The sequence below is a fragment of the Phalangium opilio genome, unplaced genomic scaffold (assembly GCF_054372755.1).
Source record: "Phalangium opilio isolate 3A_F unplaced genomic scaffold, DU_Popi_V2 ptg000060l_1, whole genome shotgun sequence".
Classification (NCBI taxonomy): Eukaryota; Metazoa; Arthropoda; class Arachnida; order Opiliones; family Phalangiidae; genus Phalangium; species Phalangium opilio.
Genome location: NW_028324177.1, coordinates 4,697,986 through 4,711,584, shown reverse-complemented (window position 1 = coordinate 4,711,584; position 13,599 = coordinate 4,697,986). Strand labels below are relative to the sequence as shown.

General features: G+C 37.7%; 2 protein-coding genes across 3 annotated transcripts; both read right to left on the bottom strand.

Annotated features, from left to right (window-relative positions):
- Nucleotides 1-4,519: 4,519 nt before the first annotated feature.
- On the bottom strand, nucleotides 4,520-13,066 carry LOC149666715 (uncharacterized). Of its 2 annotated transcripts, none has more exons than XM_089841541.1 (7): nucleotides 12,920-13,066; nucleotides 7,522-7,833; nucleotides 6,323-7,177; nucleotides 6,190-6,253; nucleotides 5,944-6,118; nucleotides 5,758-5,874; nucleotides 4,520-5,474 (listed from the first exon to the last, which is right to left on the bottom strand). In XM_089841541.1, exons 2-7 carry the CDS (start codon nucleotides 7,831-7,833, stop codon nucleotides 5,438-5,440), a joined length of 1,560 nt encoding a protein of 519 aa, XP_089697667.1. In that variant the 5' UTR covers nucleotides 12,920-13,066; the 3' UTR covers nucleotides 4,520-5,437. The 2 variants fall into 2 exon arrangements, with proteins under 2 accessions (XP_089697667.1, XP_089697665.1); XM_089841539.1 differs by lacking the exon at nucleotides 12,920-13,066 and adding an exon at nucleotides 8,151-8,821.
- Nucleotides 8,154-10,865, bottom strand: LOC149666716 (uncharacterized). The gene has a single exon (XM_089841624.1). It carries the CDS (start codon nucleotides 10,863-10,865, stop codon nucleotides 8,154-8,156), a length of 2,712 nt encoding a protein of 903 aa, XP_089697750.1.
- Nucleotides 13,067-13,599: the final 533 nt, after the last annotated feature.

Here is a 13,599-nt window from a genome sequence, read left to right as displayed (position 1 = left end):
GATAGACTTTCCGAAATCATGACGTTTGGATCTCTTGAACCTTGCACAGATAGTGACGGTGGACAATTGGTTTTCTCAAATGATGGTTATCACTGTACTGGAAATGCAAACGAATGGAGCAAATGTACAAATGTAATAAAACTACCAAGAAGAAAGCCTTTCCAGATTCCAGATCACCTAAAAGAGGAATATGCATTCTTAAACAGCTACGAATACATAGAGCAAGACCGTTACATTCCTACAAACGCACCTACTCCAAGTACACCAGAAAATTTGCCATCAACCTCGGGTGTCAAGAGAAAGCCACAACCATTGGACGATACTAAAATAGTGTTGATTGGTAATCTCCATAGTTCCAAAGATTCTCTAAAGAAAAGCATAGCGAGATTAGGAGGCAATGTTGTCTCTCAAATTGACAAAACTACAGCTTGCGTTATAAGTACCAAGGAAGATGTTGAGAAAAATATCAAGGAAATTCGTGAAGCTAAGGAACACGATGTTCACGTTGTATCTGAGGACTTTTTAAGTGCTGTGGAATATGGAGGTTTAGTTTCTACGATCCAACAATACCGCATAGCCAGTTGGGGTGGAAATCCTCAAGACAGAATTAATTCTTACGCTGCTGAAAAAAGACTCAAAAGTGCGGCTGTAGGAAATAGTGACTCAACATTCTCATCTGGAAAGAGCACGAAAGTTAAACTGACAGTGAAAGGCAGCGTAGCTGTTGACCCAGATTCAAATCTTGAAGCCAGCACACACGTGTTTCAAAACGAAGAAGGAGCTTTCAACGCTGTTCTCGGAAACGTCGTCGTTACTCAAGGATCTAATTCGTTTTACAAGCTTCAACTTCTAAAGTCAGACGAAGGAAAGGATTACTATGTGTTTCGGAGCTGGGGACGTGTTGGAACTACTATTGGTGATAACAAGACGGAACACTTTGTTACTAAGTATGAAGCTGTTGCCGAATTCAAAAGGCTTTTCGAAGAAAAAACAGGAACTCCGTGGGAGTTACGCCACACTGCCAAAAAGGTTCCTAATAAAATGTATCCACTTGACATTGACTATGGAACTTCAGAAAAACTGGTTGTAGGATCTGGATCTAAACTTCCCAACGCCATCCAAGAACTAATTCGCCTTATCTTTGACGTGGAGAAAATGAACAAGGCCGTGTGGGAGTTAGAAATTGATCTGAAGAAAATGCCACTAGGAAAACTTTCGAAGAACCAAATTGAAGAGGCGTATTCCGTTTTGACGGAACTCCTGGCTTTACTCGACGATGAACCCAACGAAAACAAGAAAGCCCAGCTAATAGCTTGCACCAATACATTCTTCACGCTAATACCTCATGATTTTGGAACCAAAAGGGTCCCTCTTTTGGATAATGTTGAGATAATAAAATCCAAGGTAGAAATGCCAAATTTCCTTCTTGAAGTGGAGATCGGTTACAAGTTAGTTGAAGAGGAAGGTGGACCGACCAAAGATCCAATAGATCAACATTATGAACAATTGAAAACTGAAATTGAAGTATTAGATAGAGATTCTGAAGAATTCGAGACATTATTAACATACGTAAACAACACGGGCGCTGATTTTCACAGTGATTGTGAACTTGAAGTCGATCAAATATTTAAAATTACTCGTCAGGGAGAACGCGAACGCTACCGAGAATTCCAAAAATTCCCTAATAGAAAGCTACTATGGCATGGTTCCAGAACCCCAAACTTAATGGGCATTTTGTCTCAAGGCCTTCGTATTGCTCCACCAGAAGCTCCTTCTAATGGTTACAACTTTGGAAAAGGAGTGTACTTTGCAGATACGGTACTACACATAGCCTTTTATTAAACTCTGTACCTCCGGTATCGTCTGCTACGGTATGCCTGCTTCTTCAGACTCTTGTTGTGTTTGCGATAATCGGTTTTATGGAAAACAAAAGTGTCATTTTTGCACTGGACTATGCAAGCGCCGTGTACATAAAGATTGTACCCCTAATTCATACTTTACCTGTACGGAATGCAAAGCCGCTACTCGCAAATCTAGAAGTCCGGCTCGGAGACATAGTAATAGCGCCATACCCCGCGATAAAGAGTTCAATGGGGCCATACCTGCGCCTAAACCACCTGCTAAGCTGGCTGAGGGCGATAAGGGTCTCATCTTAGAGGTGGTGCACGAAGCATTCGTCCATCTACTTAGCGTTGATAGCCTCACTAGGGAATCTGATTCGATACTGGACAAAATGATGAATAAATTGGATAGCAACGACACCATCCTACTTAAGATGCAAGCTACGTTATCAGAGTTCCAAGAACGTCTGGCTTCATTAGAAAATGAGAACGCTGGCCTTCGTCGAGAACTTGCCAGTCGCCAAATACCATTTCAAGCCCCGCTTGGGTCACGGGCTTCTAGGGACGAAGCTCAATCTTTTCCACCATTGGCTAACCGTCCTGGCGCTCTCAACCCATCTGCCTTGCCCTGGCCACAGGGTTCCATTCCTTCATTCTCTGGAGCATTACCCAAGGCTGTGCAAACAAAAACTGACATCAACTCCACTCGTCATGTTCCTGCATCTAAGCCTGTGGTCTCGGGTGTGTCTTTGACAAGCCGGATCAAGGCTGCACCACGTCGAGTGAAGGCGGTCAAGAAAGCACTCTTTGCCACTGGGTTGGATGTTGGGATCACGTCGAAAGAACTGCAAGATTTTTTGAGGGCTGATTCAGGTGTGCAGTCGGTGCAGTGCATAAGACTGCGTACTAAAAATCCGAATGCCCGTCATTCGTCATTCTACTTGACGTGTGATGATGAGTCTGACATACCAAAAATGAGGGATCCCAATATTTGGCCTGCGAACAGCTTTCTAACAGATTTCCATGGGGTACCGAGAGACGAGCACAAACATGTCTCGGAACTGCATGGTGAAATCTCAGACGCGGGTTCCCCTGCGGATTCTTCAAATGTCCAAGAATGAAAGAACTGACTATAGCTTATCAGAATGTGCGCGGTCTACGAACCACGTCTAGTACCTTTTTAACTAACCTAATCGTTAATGATTTTGATATTGTTTGTTTAACAGAGACGTGGCTTAACCACTCTCATTTTAATTCGGATTATTTTCCAAATTCCTATACTATTTTTCGGGCGGATCGATCAGATCCGGATTCTGTCAATGTTAGGGGCGGGGGATCCCTCATTGCTATCAAGAAGTCCCTTGTTTTTCACCGTCGAAGTGACCTGGAAGGTGCCGAAGGGGGTGTGTTTGTCGAGTTTAAACTAAAAAATAATCTTCCGCTTCTTCTTGGCACTGGTTACTTTCGCCCCTCAGATGACGACGCTCAGTATCGGAAATTTAAGAATGTTTTGGTATCCTCGTTGGTAGATTATGACGGTGAAATTCTGATTCTGGGTGATTTTAATTTCCCCGGTATCAACTGGACTCTGGGTAGCAGTGTGGGATGCACTCACCAAACTAGAACTAAGGCTGCTCATGTTCTCGATGTTTGTTATGAATTTAATTTAAACCAAATTAACCCAGCTCCTACTTATGGTAATCTTCTGGACCTTTGTCTTACTAATGTACACGGCATTGATACTGTACCTCTCCTTGATCCATTTGTGGACATTGACAACTACCATCCGCCTTTCTATTTGCTTTGTCCATTTGACATTTGTAGGGTCTCCCCTAATTTACAACCAGTATATCAATTTAAAAAAGGTAACTATCACTTGCTATACTCAATTTTACGCGATTCAGATTGGTCGGTGGTTTTGGATTCGCAGGATGTTAATTTTTGTGTCCAGACATTAACGGAATATATAACGTCAGCTATGGATAGTTCGATCCCTAACAAGATTCCGCGTAATAATCGGGGCTTCCCCTTTTGGTATTCTTTGGACCTCCAAAAAAGCTATCAAGCGCAAAAAATATTATTTTAATAAGAAAAAGAGGTCGGGGTTAGCCTCCGACATAGCTAATTTTAGGCTGTCCCGTTCGTTGGTGAGAAGGCTTACAGTAAGGGACAAAGCTGCTATGGCAGTAAAATCTTGTCGAGACGCCTTGTCCCAACCCAAAAAATTTTGGAGTTTTATCAATGGTAATCTAAAAGACAGACACTCTGATATATTATTGAAAATTGGTAAGACAATCATTACTGATCCGGAGCAATTGGGGGAAACATTCATGGCGCATTTCTCAACAATTTCGACTGACAATACTGAAACTAGTTCAAAATACACTTTTGATACTTCTACCTTAGTTACAACGCCTCATAACTGTTTAAAACTAACTCAAGCGGACATATATGCTGCTATTAATCGTCTACCCAACAAACTCTCTACTGGTTTCGACAAAATTCCGTCGTTTGTTATCAAGGGCTGTGGGAATATATTGTTACCTATATTGGAGCATATATTTAATTTATCCTTCCGTACTCACTCATTCCCAACGCTTTGGAAAAAAGCTGTCATTGTCCCGGTTTACAAGTCTGGAAAATCCAGCGATGTCCGAAACTACCGTCCGATTTCCCTTCTTTGCGTTCTCGCTAAGGTATTTGATAGAGTAGTACACGTACATTTACAGCGTTGGTTTAGCTTGCTACACACAGAAAAATCTTGCTTTCAAAATTACAGCAACCTACTGGCAGCACCTGATGCCAGCAGGTTGCTGTTAATTTAACTAAGTACACTGGCAGTTTTTTTCACTGCGTAGTAAATGTTTATTTAAGTGTTTAGTTAACTATCACTATTACAGTTATGCTAGCAGTAAAAATAATAGCACTTAAGGTTTAAAAAACCACAGAAGCCACTGTAAAAAAAACATTAATAGGCAATGTTATTAGTGTTGTTGTTGTGGTTTTGGCAGCAACCAAAACGTAAATTTCAAAATTGCTTGCTGTTTTTAAAACACCACTTAAACTGTAAATTATATTATTGGTTGCTGTTAAAAAGATGGCGCTTAAACCATAAATTTTAATATTAATTGATGTACATAAGACATCAATTTTAACCGTATATTTTAACAAAGCTTACTGTTTTTGTTACAAATTGTTGGGTTTTCTGTAAGACAACCTCAACTCTTTATTTAACAAACGTTGCTGTTATCTTGAACGTTTTACCATGTTAATTTTATGAAGTTTGCTGTTTTGTTCACACCAAGCTCTTATAATATTTCTTTTCGTTGCAGTTTTTTATATTAGCTTGAACAATATATTTTACTATAATTGTAGTTTTTATTACCCCATACCCTTCCTTCATTTCCCTAAAGCCCGCTGTTTTCTTGGGAGTAACTTGTAAATTTGAAAATAGTAGGGCCTTTAATTTTCGAGATTTTACCATAATTTAAACAGTTGTTTTGTATAAGTCAGGAAGAAATTTGAAAAGCAATTGAATAACAAATGGTTTATTTTGAATTTTAAAAGTTATTAAACGTATTAAAAATCGGCGAGGGTTAGTCTTCCTCCAAATTATCAATTATGTTGATATCACTAAAATGATAAAATAAAAGTTAGATCAAGTATTAAAACATTTTCCTAATTATTTCTCTTAAGTTGTGAGACGTCAAATAGGACATAATTCAAAATTATTTTATTTCAAATAAATAGTGTATTTCGAAAATGCATGGTGAAAATGTTTTTTCAGTTTTATATTATATAAACCCTTTCATAAATATTTAAAACTCTCTAAATTTGTAAAAAGCGATTAACAATTATAAAAAAACATTTTTGAATTAGTCGTAATTTGGCGCTCAGTTTTGGAAATACATATTACCTTTCGCTTGACCATTCATAGTTTCCTAGCTTGTTGATTAGAGCCAAAACCTTTTGGTTTATTGGTGGTGGTTTTTTTCTTGCCTGCGCCTCTTGTGGGTTAATTTTGGCCGCACAACTATTTTCAAAAACAAAAATATTTTTGTAAATAAGGGGTATTATTTTTCGGTAGAGTATAGGACATTACCGTTGAAAAAACTCCAAAAAGCAAGCGCAGTCAGGTGGATAGCTAACATTAACCATGTAATACGTCCCTAAGAGCGCTCCCAAAGCATCCATCAGATGTTCTCCTTTCACATGGTCATTCACAATATGGTTATCTAATGCAACCATGAAGTTGTCAGCCGTAAATATGTCTCTCCCTGTAAAAAAAAAAACAATTAATATGTTGAACGAGGAAAAAACCATTAAAAAACATGGAGTTAAAACGAACCAGATATCACCAGACATGGATGGGCTTTAATTTTCTTTTGAATAGAATTCAGATCAGTTCCTGGCTATAAAATATGAAAACAATATACAGAAAAGTGTCTACAATCATTTCCGACAATAAGATAAAATAGTACCTCGTAGCAAGGAAAAAGGCATTGCTGGTCTTCTTTAAAATGTGTCAGAAGTAATTGGATGATGCAGGCTACAGAATTTTGACTATCGAATGAAAATTTGCTATCATATTTTTTCATGATTTCTCTGATTTCCTTGGTTTTTATTCGAGAAAAAAAACCCAATATCTTCTTTCCATTTTCCATGAAAAATTTCGCGAAGAGACTTCCTATATCTTTCTGGAGCAATAACTGGTTATGCAAGTAAATGCCATAGATTTCAAATAGAAAAGGCCAATTTTCATGAAGTTGTTTCCCATGGAGCTCGTTGTTTAAATCAGCCCTTTGTAAAACATAACTCTCATGAAGCTTCTTTTTCACTACTTCTGTGTCTGGATTGAGTTCGTGAGAAAGGGCCTTAAGGTCGGTTTGAGCCGCTAATGCACTCTCTTTTTCGCATAGTTCAACTTGAGGGTGAGAATTGATGCAGTCTGCTCTTTTAACATACTTGGATTTTTGCGATTTTCTAACATTTGGTATGTTGTTATCCTTATCCCTGGTCATATTTTCTATCCGGGTTTTTAATTGATAACCAAATCTTGAGTATCCACAACCTAAAATTGCTCCATCGTATTTGTCGCATATTGCTTCCGGGTATGCACAATATAACATCTTAGCAATTTCCATAAGCTGGCTTGTCAATGGTCTTGGGCAAACTTTTAAAATATCGTTCAAGAGATCCTGTACAGCATTTTTTCGGGTTTTTTTATTGAGATTTTTCCCACTTAATAACGCACATTTGACACTTTTGCGAAACATTTCTGGATCAATCTTATACATTTCGACCCAATTAGATTTTGGTGCTCTGGTTTGACAAACCTGAAAAAAAAATCCATTTAATGAAGATTAAAAACAATAATGTTTAAATTTAATCTAAGAAATTTTCCACTTTTGAGAAAGTAAAAATTAAAAACTCTAAATGAAGTGATTCTTGCAAATGGCCCTTATTTGTTTACTGTTTTTAAAGGTTATGTGCAGTTGCGCTTGATATAAATTTGATAATTTTAAAGTTAGCGGCAGGGAACAAGATATGGTAGTCAATACTGTATCTTTATTTTTAAATTATATTCAACTGCCTTTATAAAATTGATTGGAGTATAAGAGTTTTGCTAATTAATGGTGGAAAACACTTAGGGAAGTTAATTAGAAAAGGTTATTTTTACTTTTTTGGCTGAGCCACTGGCTTGATCGTCAGAAATCTTCGATATAGTTTCATCACTTGTCCCAGTGTCTTTTTCTACGTACTGCTGAATTTTTCTAATTTGAATAGGCTTCAAAATTGATTTGTCGATATCATCTTGGTTGATAAGGTGAAATTCTGACGGTTTTTCAACTCCTAGCGCTAATATACAATCGAGTACCTTGGCTAGACTAGTTTGATTTTTTGACAGTTGCGGCAATGCGAGTAACAAATGTTTTTCAATGAGAGTCTTAGTTTCCTCTTCACCCGTTTCCATAGCTTCATTACTGGCCATCTGTAAATAAATTTTTACTTCCTATACAAGTTTTAAAACTGTTAAATGTTCTAATTATCCTTTTTACATTGACTCTAATAGCAATTAAATAGTTTTCATTAAAAAAGACGTTAATTACACATTTAATGCATTTATTAAAATATTAAAACCGTTAAGAACGTTAGACGACTTGTTTTGCCATACTGCATTCAGAGGCATGCTTAAAATCTATGTTATTTTCATTTAAATTGTTTCCTTATACACAAGTACCTAACCCTAATGATATTATTATTAAATATTATTGTAATTCCACAATACTTCATAAATGTCTGTCTTACATTTTACAACGAGACATCTCTAAGACTGTGATGTACTCGGTGCTTTAATGAGACGTGTTCTTTCCCATTAAATCGGTACCCTCGTAAAGGGTAGTAGTCATTGGCATCTTTAATCGGTATTATGGTCGATTCATTCAGTTCAGACAATTCATAAACGAAGAGAGTGAGATTTAACACTGACGAAAATTTCCGCATTAGGAAAAATATCTCATTGTTCTTTACTATTAAAGTCTCAAGTTTCCCGAAATCAATGCCATCTTCGGTACTGCGAATGACAATGAAATGGCCTACTTCGTACTCTGTCCCCAAATAAGAGAGCTTGGGGATAGATATACTGTTTATTTCATTTAGATGAAACCTTCCCGCTGCTTCTTTAACACACTCATCGTCAAAATATTTTCTTGAAAATTTTGTACCCCCGTGAAAATTAAAATCCAAATTTGGGCCAAAATATGATCCGCTTGATAAATAGGCTTGGAGTTTTTGGTGCTTGACTGCGAGAGATTTCGTTGGATTTACAAAATTCTTTGTTTGCCTAGCGAATTTTTTAAAAAAACCGTTTTTGCTTTCGAATCTTAGAGTGAAAACCCTTATTAACGGACCAAATTGCAATATTAACTCTGGATAATGTGCAAAGACGTAATGATGTTTAGGTTTAAGTCTATAGTTAGGAAAATACTCTAATAAATCTGATTTGTATTGGTCTAGCAGCCCAATTAGAATAGATACATCGTCTTTCGATATTTTTGGGCCACAAATGAATTCGACGATTAACTTCAATTGTAAATAAAGAGACCACACTGGATCGGATGCATCTTTAACGTAATCCCGCAAAATCATGGAAAGCATCCTAAGCATGCACCAATTTTGAGAGGCATTTCCTGTTAGCTTTGTTGATGTATCTATTTGGGGGCACGGCTTGCTATTAGCGTCACTTCCAAGGTATTTAAAGTGGGTAATTAGAAAATTTAGGTGTGGTAATGTAATCCATTTTTTAACTTTAATCAAGTTATTTAGAAAAAGACGTAGATCGTAAGCCACGATTCCCTCAAAGAGGTCATGGGCTAAACAGGGTGGTAATCCGGGATTACAAACGTGAAAGACTTTCAAAATATGAAATGGGGAATTGAATTTAATTCCTCTTACAGAGTCATTCTCACCCGTGTTTAACTCTAGTACAGCAGATTGGTAATTTTCAACAGATCTTTTTGGGGCTTCAACATCATTTTCAATATCTACATGGTCAATTTCACAAAAACGACAGATTTTCCCATTGGCAAACGCGAGTTGGAAACCCCCTACTTCGTGAGAACCAAGATTATCCCCTACTAGGCAGAAAAGCTTGACATTTGCAAGTTTTCCGTTAGACAACTCGATTCCATTTGTTTCGAGATCTTTAAGATCATCCACCAGCTTACTAAAGAATTTCGTCACACCCTTTTTTTTCATGTCCGATTCCTTGCAAAGAGATATTAATTGAATATGGTCGATATTGGACCTCTTTTCTGGGGGAAGATTTAAGACCGTATAATACACCCCAATTAGTTTATTTTTGGTTTTTGCTGAGCCAAGTGGATTAACTATCTGAAACCCATCTTGAAACACTATTAAGTAGATTGTATTTAATTCCGAAGACCCAAAAATATCGCTATAAACTTTACCATCTGTTACGTCTTTTAGAACATAATTGGAGCCCTTTTCGTAAGTGGGCTTTGGAAATTGAAGAGTTTTTGCTACTTCGGGGTTAGATATGAATGTTTTAAGCGAAGATTTAATAGGGACATAGTGGTAAAATAGTTTTTTCCCTTCGTGGTACCCAAGTGAAACGCTAACTGGAGATACAAAGTTCAGATGTGATTCGTTAAATGCGTCACGGCGATATGCAGTTTTAAAATTGTAGTCATTTGTTGTTTTTAGTAAATCGCTTTCTTTTACTGCTCTCAAAATTTCCGAAACAACGTTTTCGTCAAGTGCCATATCATTAAGTTTAACTCTTAATTTTTTTTCATTGTAATCATTTTCAATATCTCTTAAAAATTGAAACTCTTCGATTATGGTCTGTATGGTTGATACCGGAATTAGCCTTTTCGTTTCAAGTTTTAAATAAAAAAGCCCTAAATTTCTAGCAAAGTGGGTTTCAGGATCAGTACAGTCGGTTTCTTCATTATAATTTATTTTTGAAACATTATTATCACTGTTGTCGAAATTAAACTCAGTGGAGTTTTGGGCAATTTTTTCCGGGGAAGATAAAGATCTTTTTGTGAGATCACGCTTTTCGGGGGGTTCTATTTCCCCTTTGTGATATCGTGATATATGTGCCGTAAAGGAAGATATTATTGTGAAGTATTTTAGTTCTTTGCATTTGTAAGGACAGGCCACGCCAATGCCTTGCATTATGTGAGATTTTAGATGTCTCATTAGACCCTTAAAATTCATAAAACCTTCACTGCAATCCCCAACATAACACTGGATAGAATGCGCTAAATTTGTGCCAGGTATATTTCTTGTGTCGTTTTCAACGTGTGGTCTTTTTCTATGCTGTCTTTGACAATGGCTTTTTAGAGAGTTATAATTTGAAAATGTTTGCTCGCATGAATCAAAGCCGCAAGGATATTGAACATTGGGCACATTCTGGTGGAGTTTGTAATGTTTCATGTAATTTTCGATTGTCTCGAAAGATGAAAAGCAAACAGCGCAGTTTCTCGTGGGCTTCATTTTATCAGAAACCTTTTAAAACTGGGCGGTGGGAGGGGTGGAAGTCTATAGAAAATAAGAGATGTAAAATTTCTATCTAAATATTTTGCTATGGTTGAAGTATACTACTTATAGATTTATCAGTTATAAATATGATACTTTAAAATCCGAGGGGCCAGTCACTTAGAGTAATCGGTGTACACACTGTACCTGTGACTGGTGATTACGCGTAATCTTTAAAATCCCTGCATTTCACAGTGCTAAAATTATTACGAGTAATCCGAAATTGGTGTACAGGGAATCCGAGAGTGATTAGCCCCTCGACGAAATCTAATGTGAAAGAAATAGGTACGTTGCACTAGTTGTAAATTCCCATATAGGCATGGAGAAGAAGCGCGAGGGGCTAATCACTCTCAAATTACCTGTACACCGATTACGGATTACGCGTAATTATTTTAGCACTGTTAAGGGCGGGACGTTTAAAGATTACGAGTAATCGATTTAGTACAGTCAAAGGTACATGCTTCTACACCGATTACGCTGAGTGACTGGCCCCTCGGAGAAGCGTCAAACAACAAGATTCAGTCGAAGCTTTCACAAAGCGAAAAAGCTAGAATAGATAGTTTTCACACATGGAGGATTCATACCATTTACACCAGGAAGCCGGGCTATCTGGAGGACAAAAGCAGACGGGTTTTTGTCCGCCAGATAGCCCGGCCTCCTGGTGTAAATGGTATGAATCCTCCATGTGTGAAAACTATCTATAATTAATCTATTTGGTAATGATTTCGATGGATGGAGAACTTGGTTCTACACTATACTAGGATCCGTCCTTGAAAGGGTAAAAATTATGATGTAAAAATCCCAACTTATTTTTGCCCGAGAGAAAGGCTCGCCTTTTCAGGTAGAGGCAGCGTGAATAGGTGGGTTTCCAAATTCTTCAATCTTCAGTGAAGTATTGAGATAGGCTAAAAGGGGTTAAGAAGACGGGTTTAATGCTAAAACATCTCGCGAGTTGGTCCCAAGGAGCGGTTCTATGGAAATTTTACATTGCTATTGTACAGCCACCTGCAGGGAAATTTTGGCGATCTATTTGTCTTCTTTGCACCTGCGAGTTCAGCTCTTACGTAGTGAATATGGAAACCCACATATAGCGCCAAAGAATATAAATATAAAGAATTCGTGACGTCACTTTGGGCATGGTGAATTATCCTCCAGGTGTCGAGAGGAACATAATAATTTCGTACCCCCGTTTTCTACCCCTTCCCGCTAGATTAGAGTTATGTTAGCATAGGCGACCTCTTCCTCTCCCTGCTTTTGTAGGAACAGAGAGGAGAGAAAGAGCGAGAGAGAATCAGTATAGGCAGCCGTGATCCATGCGTGGTGAAAACGGGGGTAAATCTAGGGAACCCCGCGGTGCCTATGCGCTGCTTTCTTGCCCACAGTTGATGTAGGGGATCACAGAGATAACACGAGGAGGTCAATGCCCCATGCGAAAAGGACTAAAACTAAACGACGAAATGTACCGAAAATTGTTTTTACTACCCCCCCCCCCTATTTTCCCGTTTTTCAGCGGATTTTATAAAGCTCTGGTAGGAATTCCATTCCATAACTTTGTTTTCTGTGAAGACAGCTATTTTGGGTGAATGAATGGAACTGGTTCTCCCGAGGGGCCAGTCACTCAGCGTAATTCGTAATTGGTGTACAAAGAATCTGAGAGTGATTAGACCTTCGGGTTCTCCCTCCATCTATGTATTCAAATTAATATTAAGGATTTTTAACTTTTTTCTCAATAATTATAATTCCCTTACTTTTACTACTTTCCGTTTTTTATGAATTTACTAGAGCAGCTATGAATATTTGCATTTTTTTCGGGAAAAATAAGTTTAGGGAACATACATAACGAGCTAGAGTTAAGCCTAAAGTTTCTATTAATTTTCGTTTCCCTGTTCAAACAACGTACGCAGCACAAAAGTGAACCTTTATGGACCATTTACCTAAAGCGTTTAACCATGAGAGCCTAAATGTTGAAAGAATCATGCACTCTTACAAATGATTACAAAAATCAAACTTACACTTAATGTTTCACCTCCAAATGTGCAGACGTTCCACACTTCCTATTTCAATGTCAAAACTTCACAAGTCCAATTAAATCGAGCGTAATCGGTAATCACGATTTAAAAAACCAAAAAATTGCGGCCTCCCGATAACCGCGATTGCAAAAAAAAAAGTAAACTGATCGAATTCGAGTGACCGTACTGACGAGTGACGAAGGAACTCAATAGAGGTTAGGCCCCAGGTAGAAGTTTTAAAGCAGGAACGTTTAGGGGGCGCGGGAGAGAGGGAGAGGCTGCCTAATGCAAACAAAGAAGTTAAAAGCAAGCAATGGAAACTTTCCATTCCTTACATTTAAATTCTTTGGCGCTATTCACGCTGCCTCTCCCTGACGAAAGCGAAACTCTCTATTTCAAAAATATGTTGGGAATTTTTGCAAATTCAGTAAATTTGATAATAAAACGACTATGAATCTACTTAATACATTACGATAGACTTACCACTTTAGTTCAGTTAGTAACGTTCAACAGTTGTAATGCTGGAACCTCAATTTATAGTGATTAGTGACGTCTTACATAATAACCGTTCTCGAACTCATCAGTTTCTACATGCATTTCGAATGAGCAGTTAAACATCTAAAATATTAAATCTTGTTTTATATCAGCGTAAAAGACAATAATTTGTAAACTATCGTTACCAT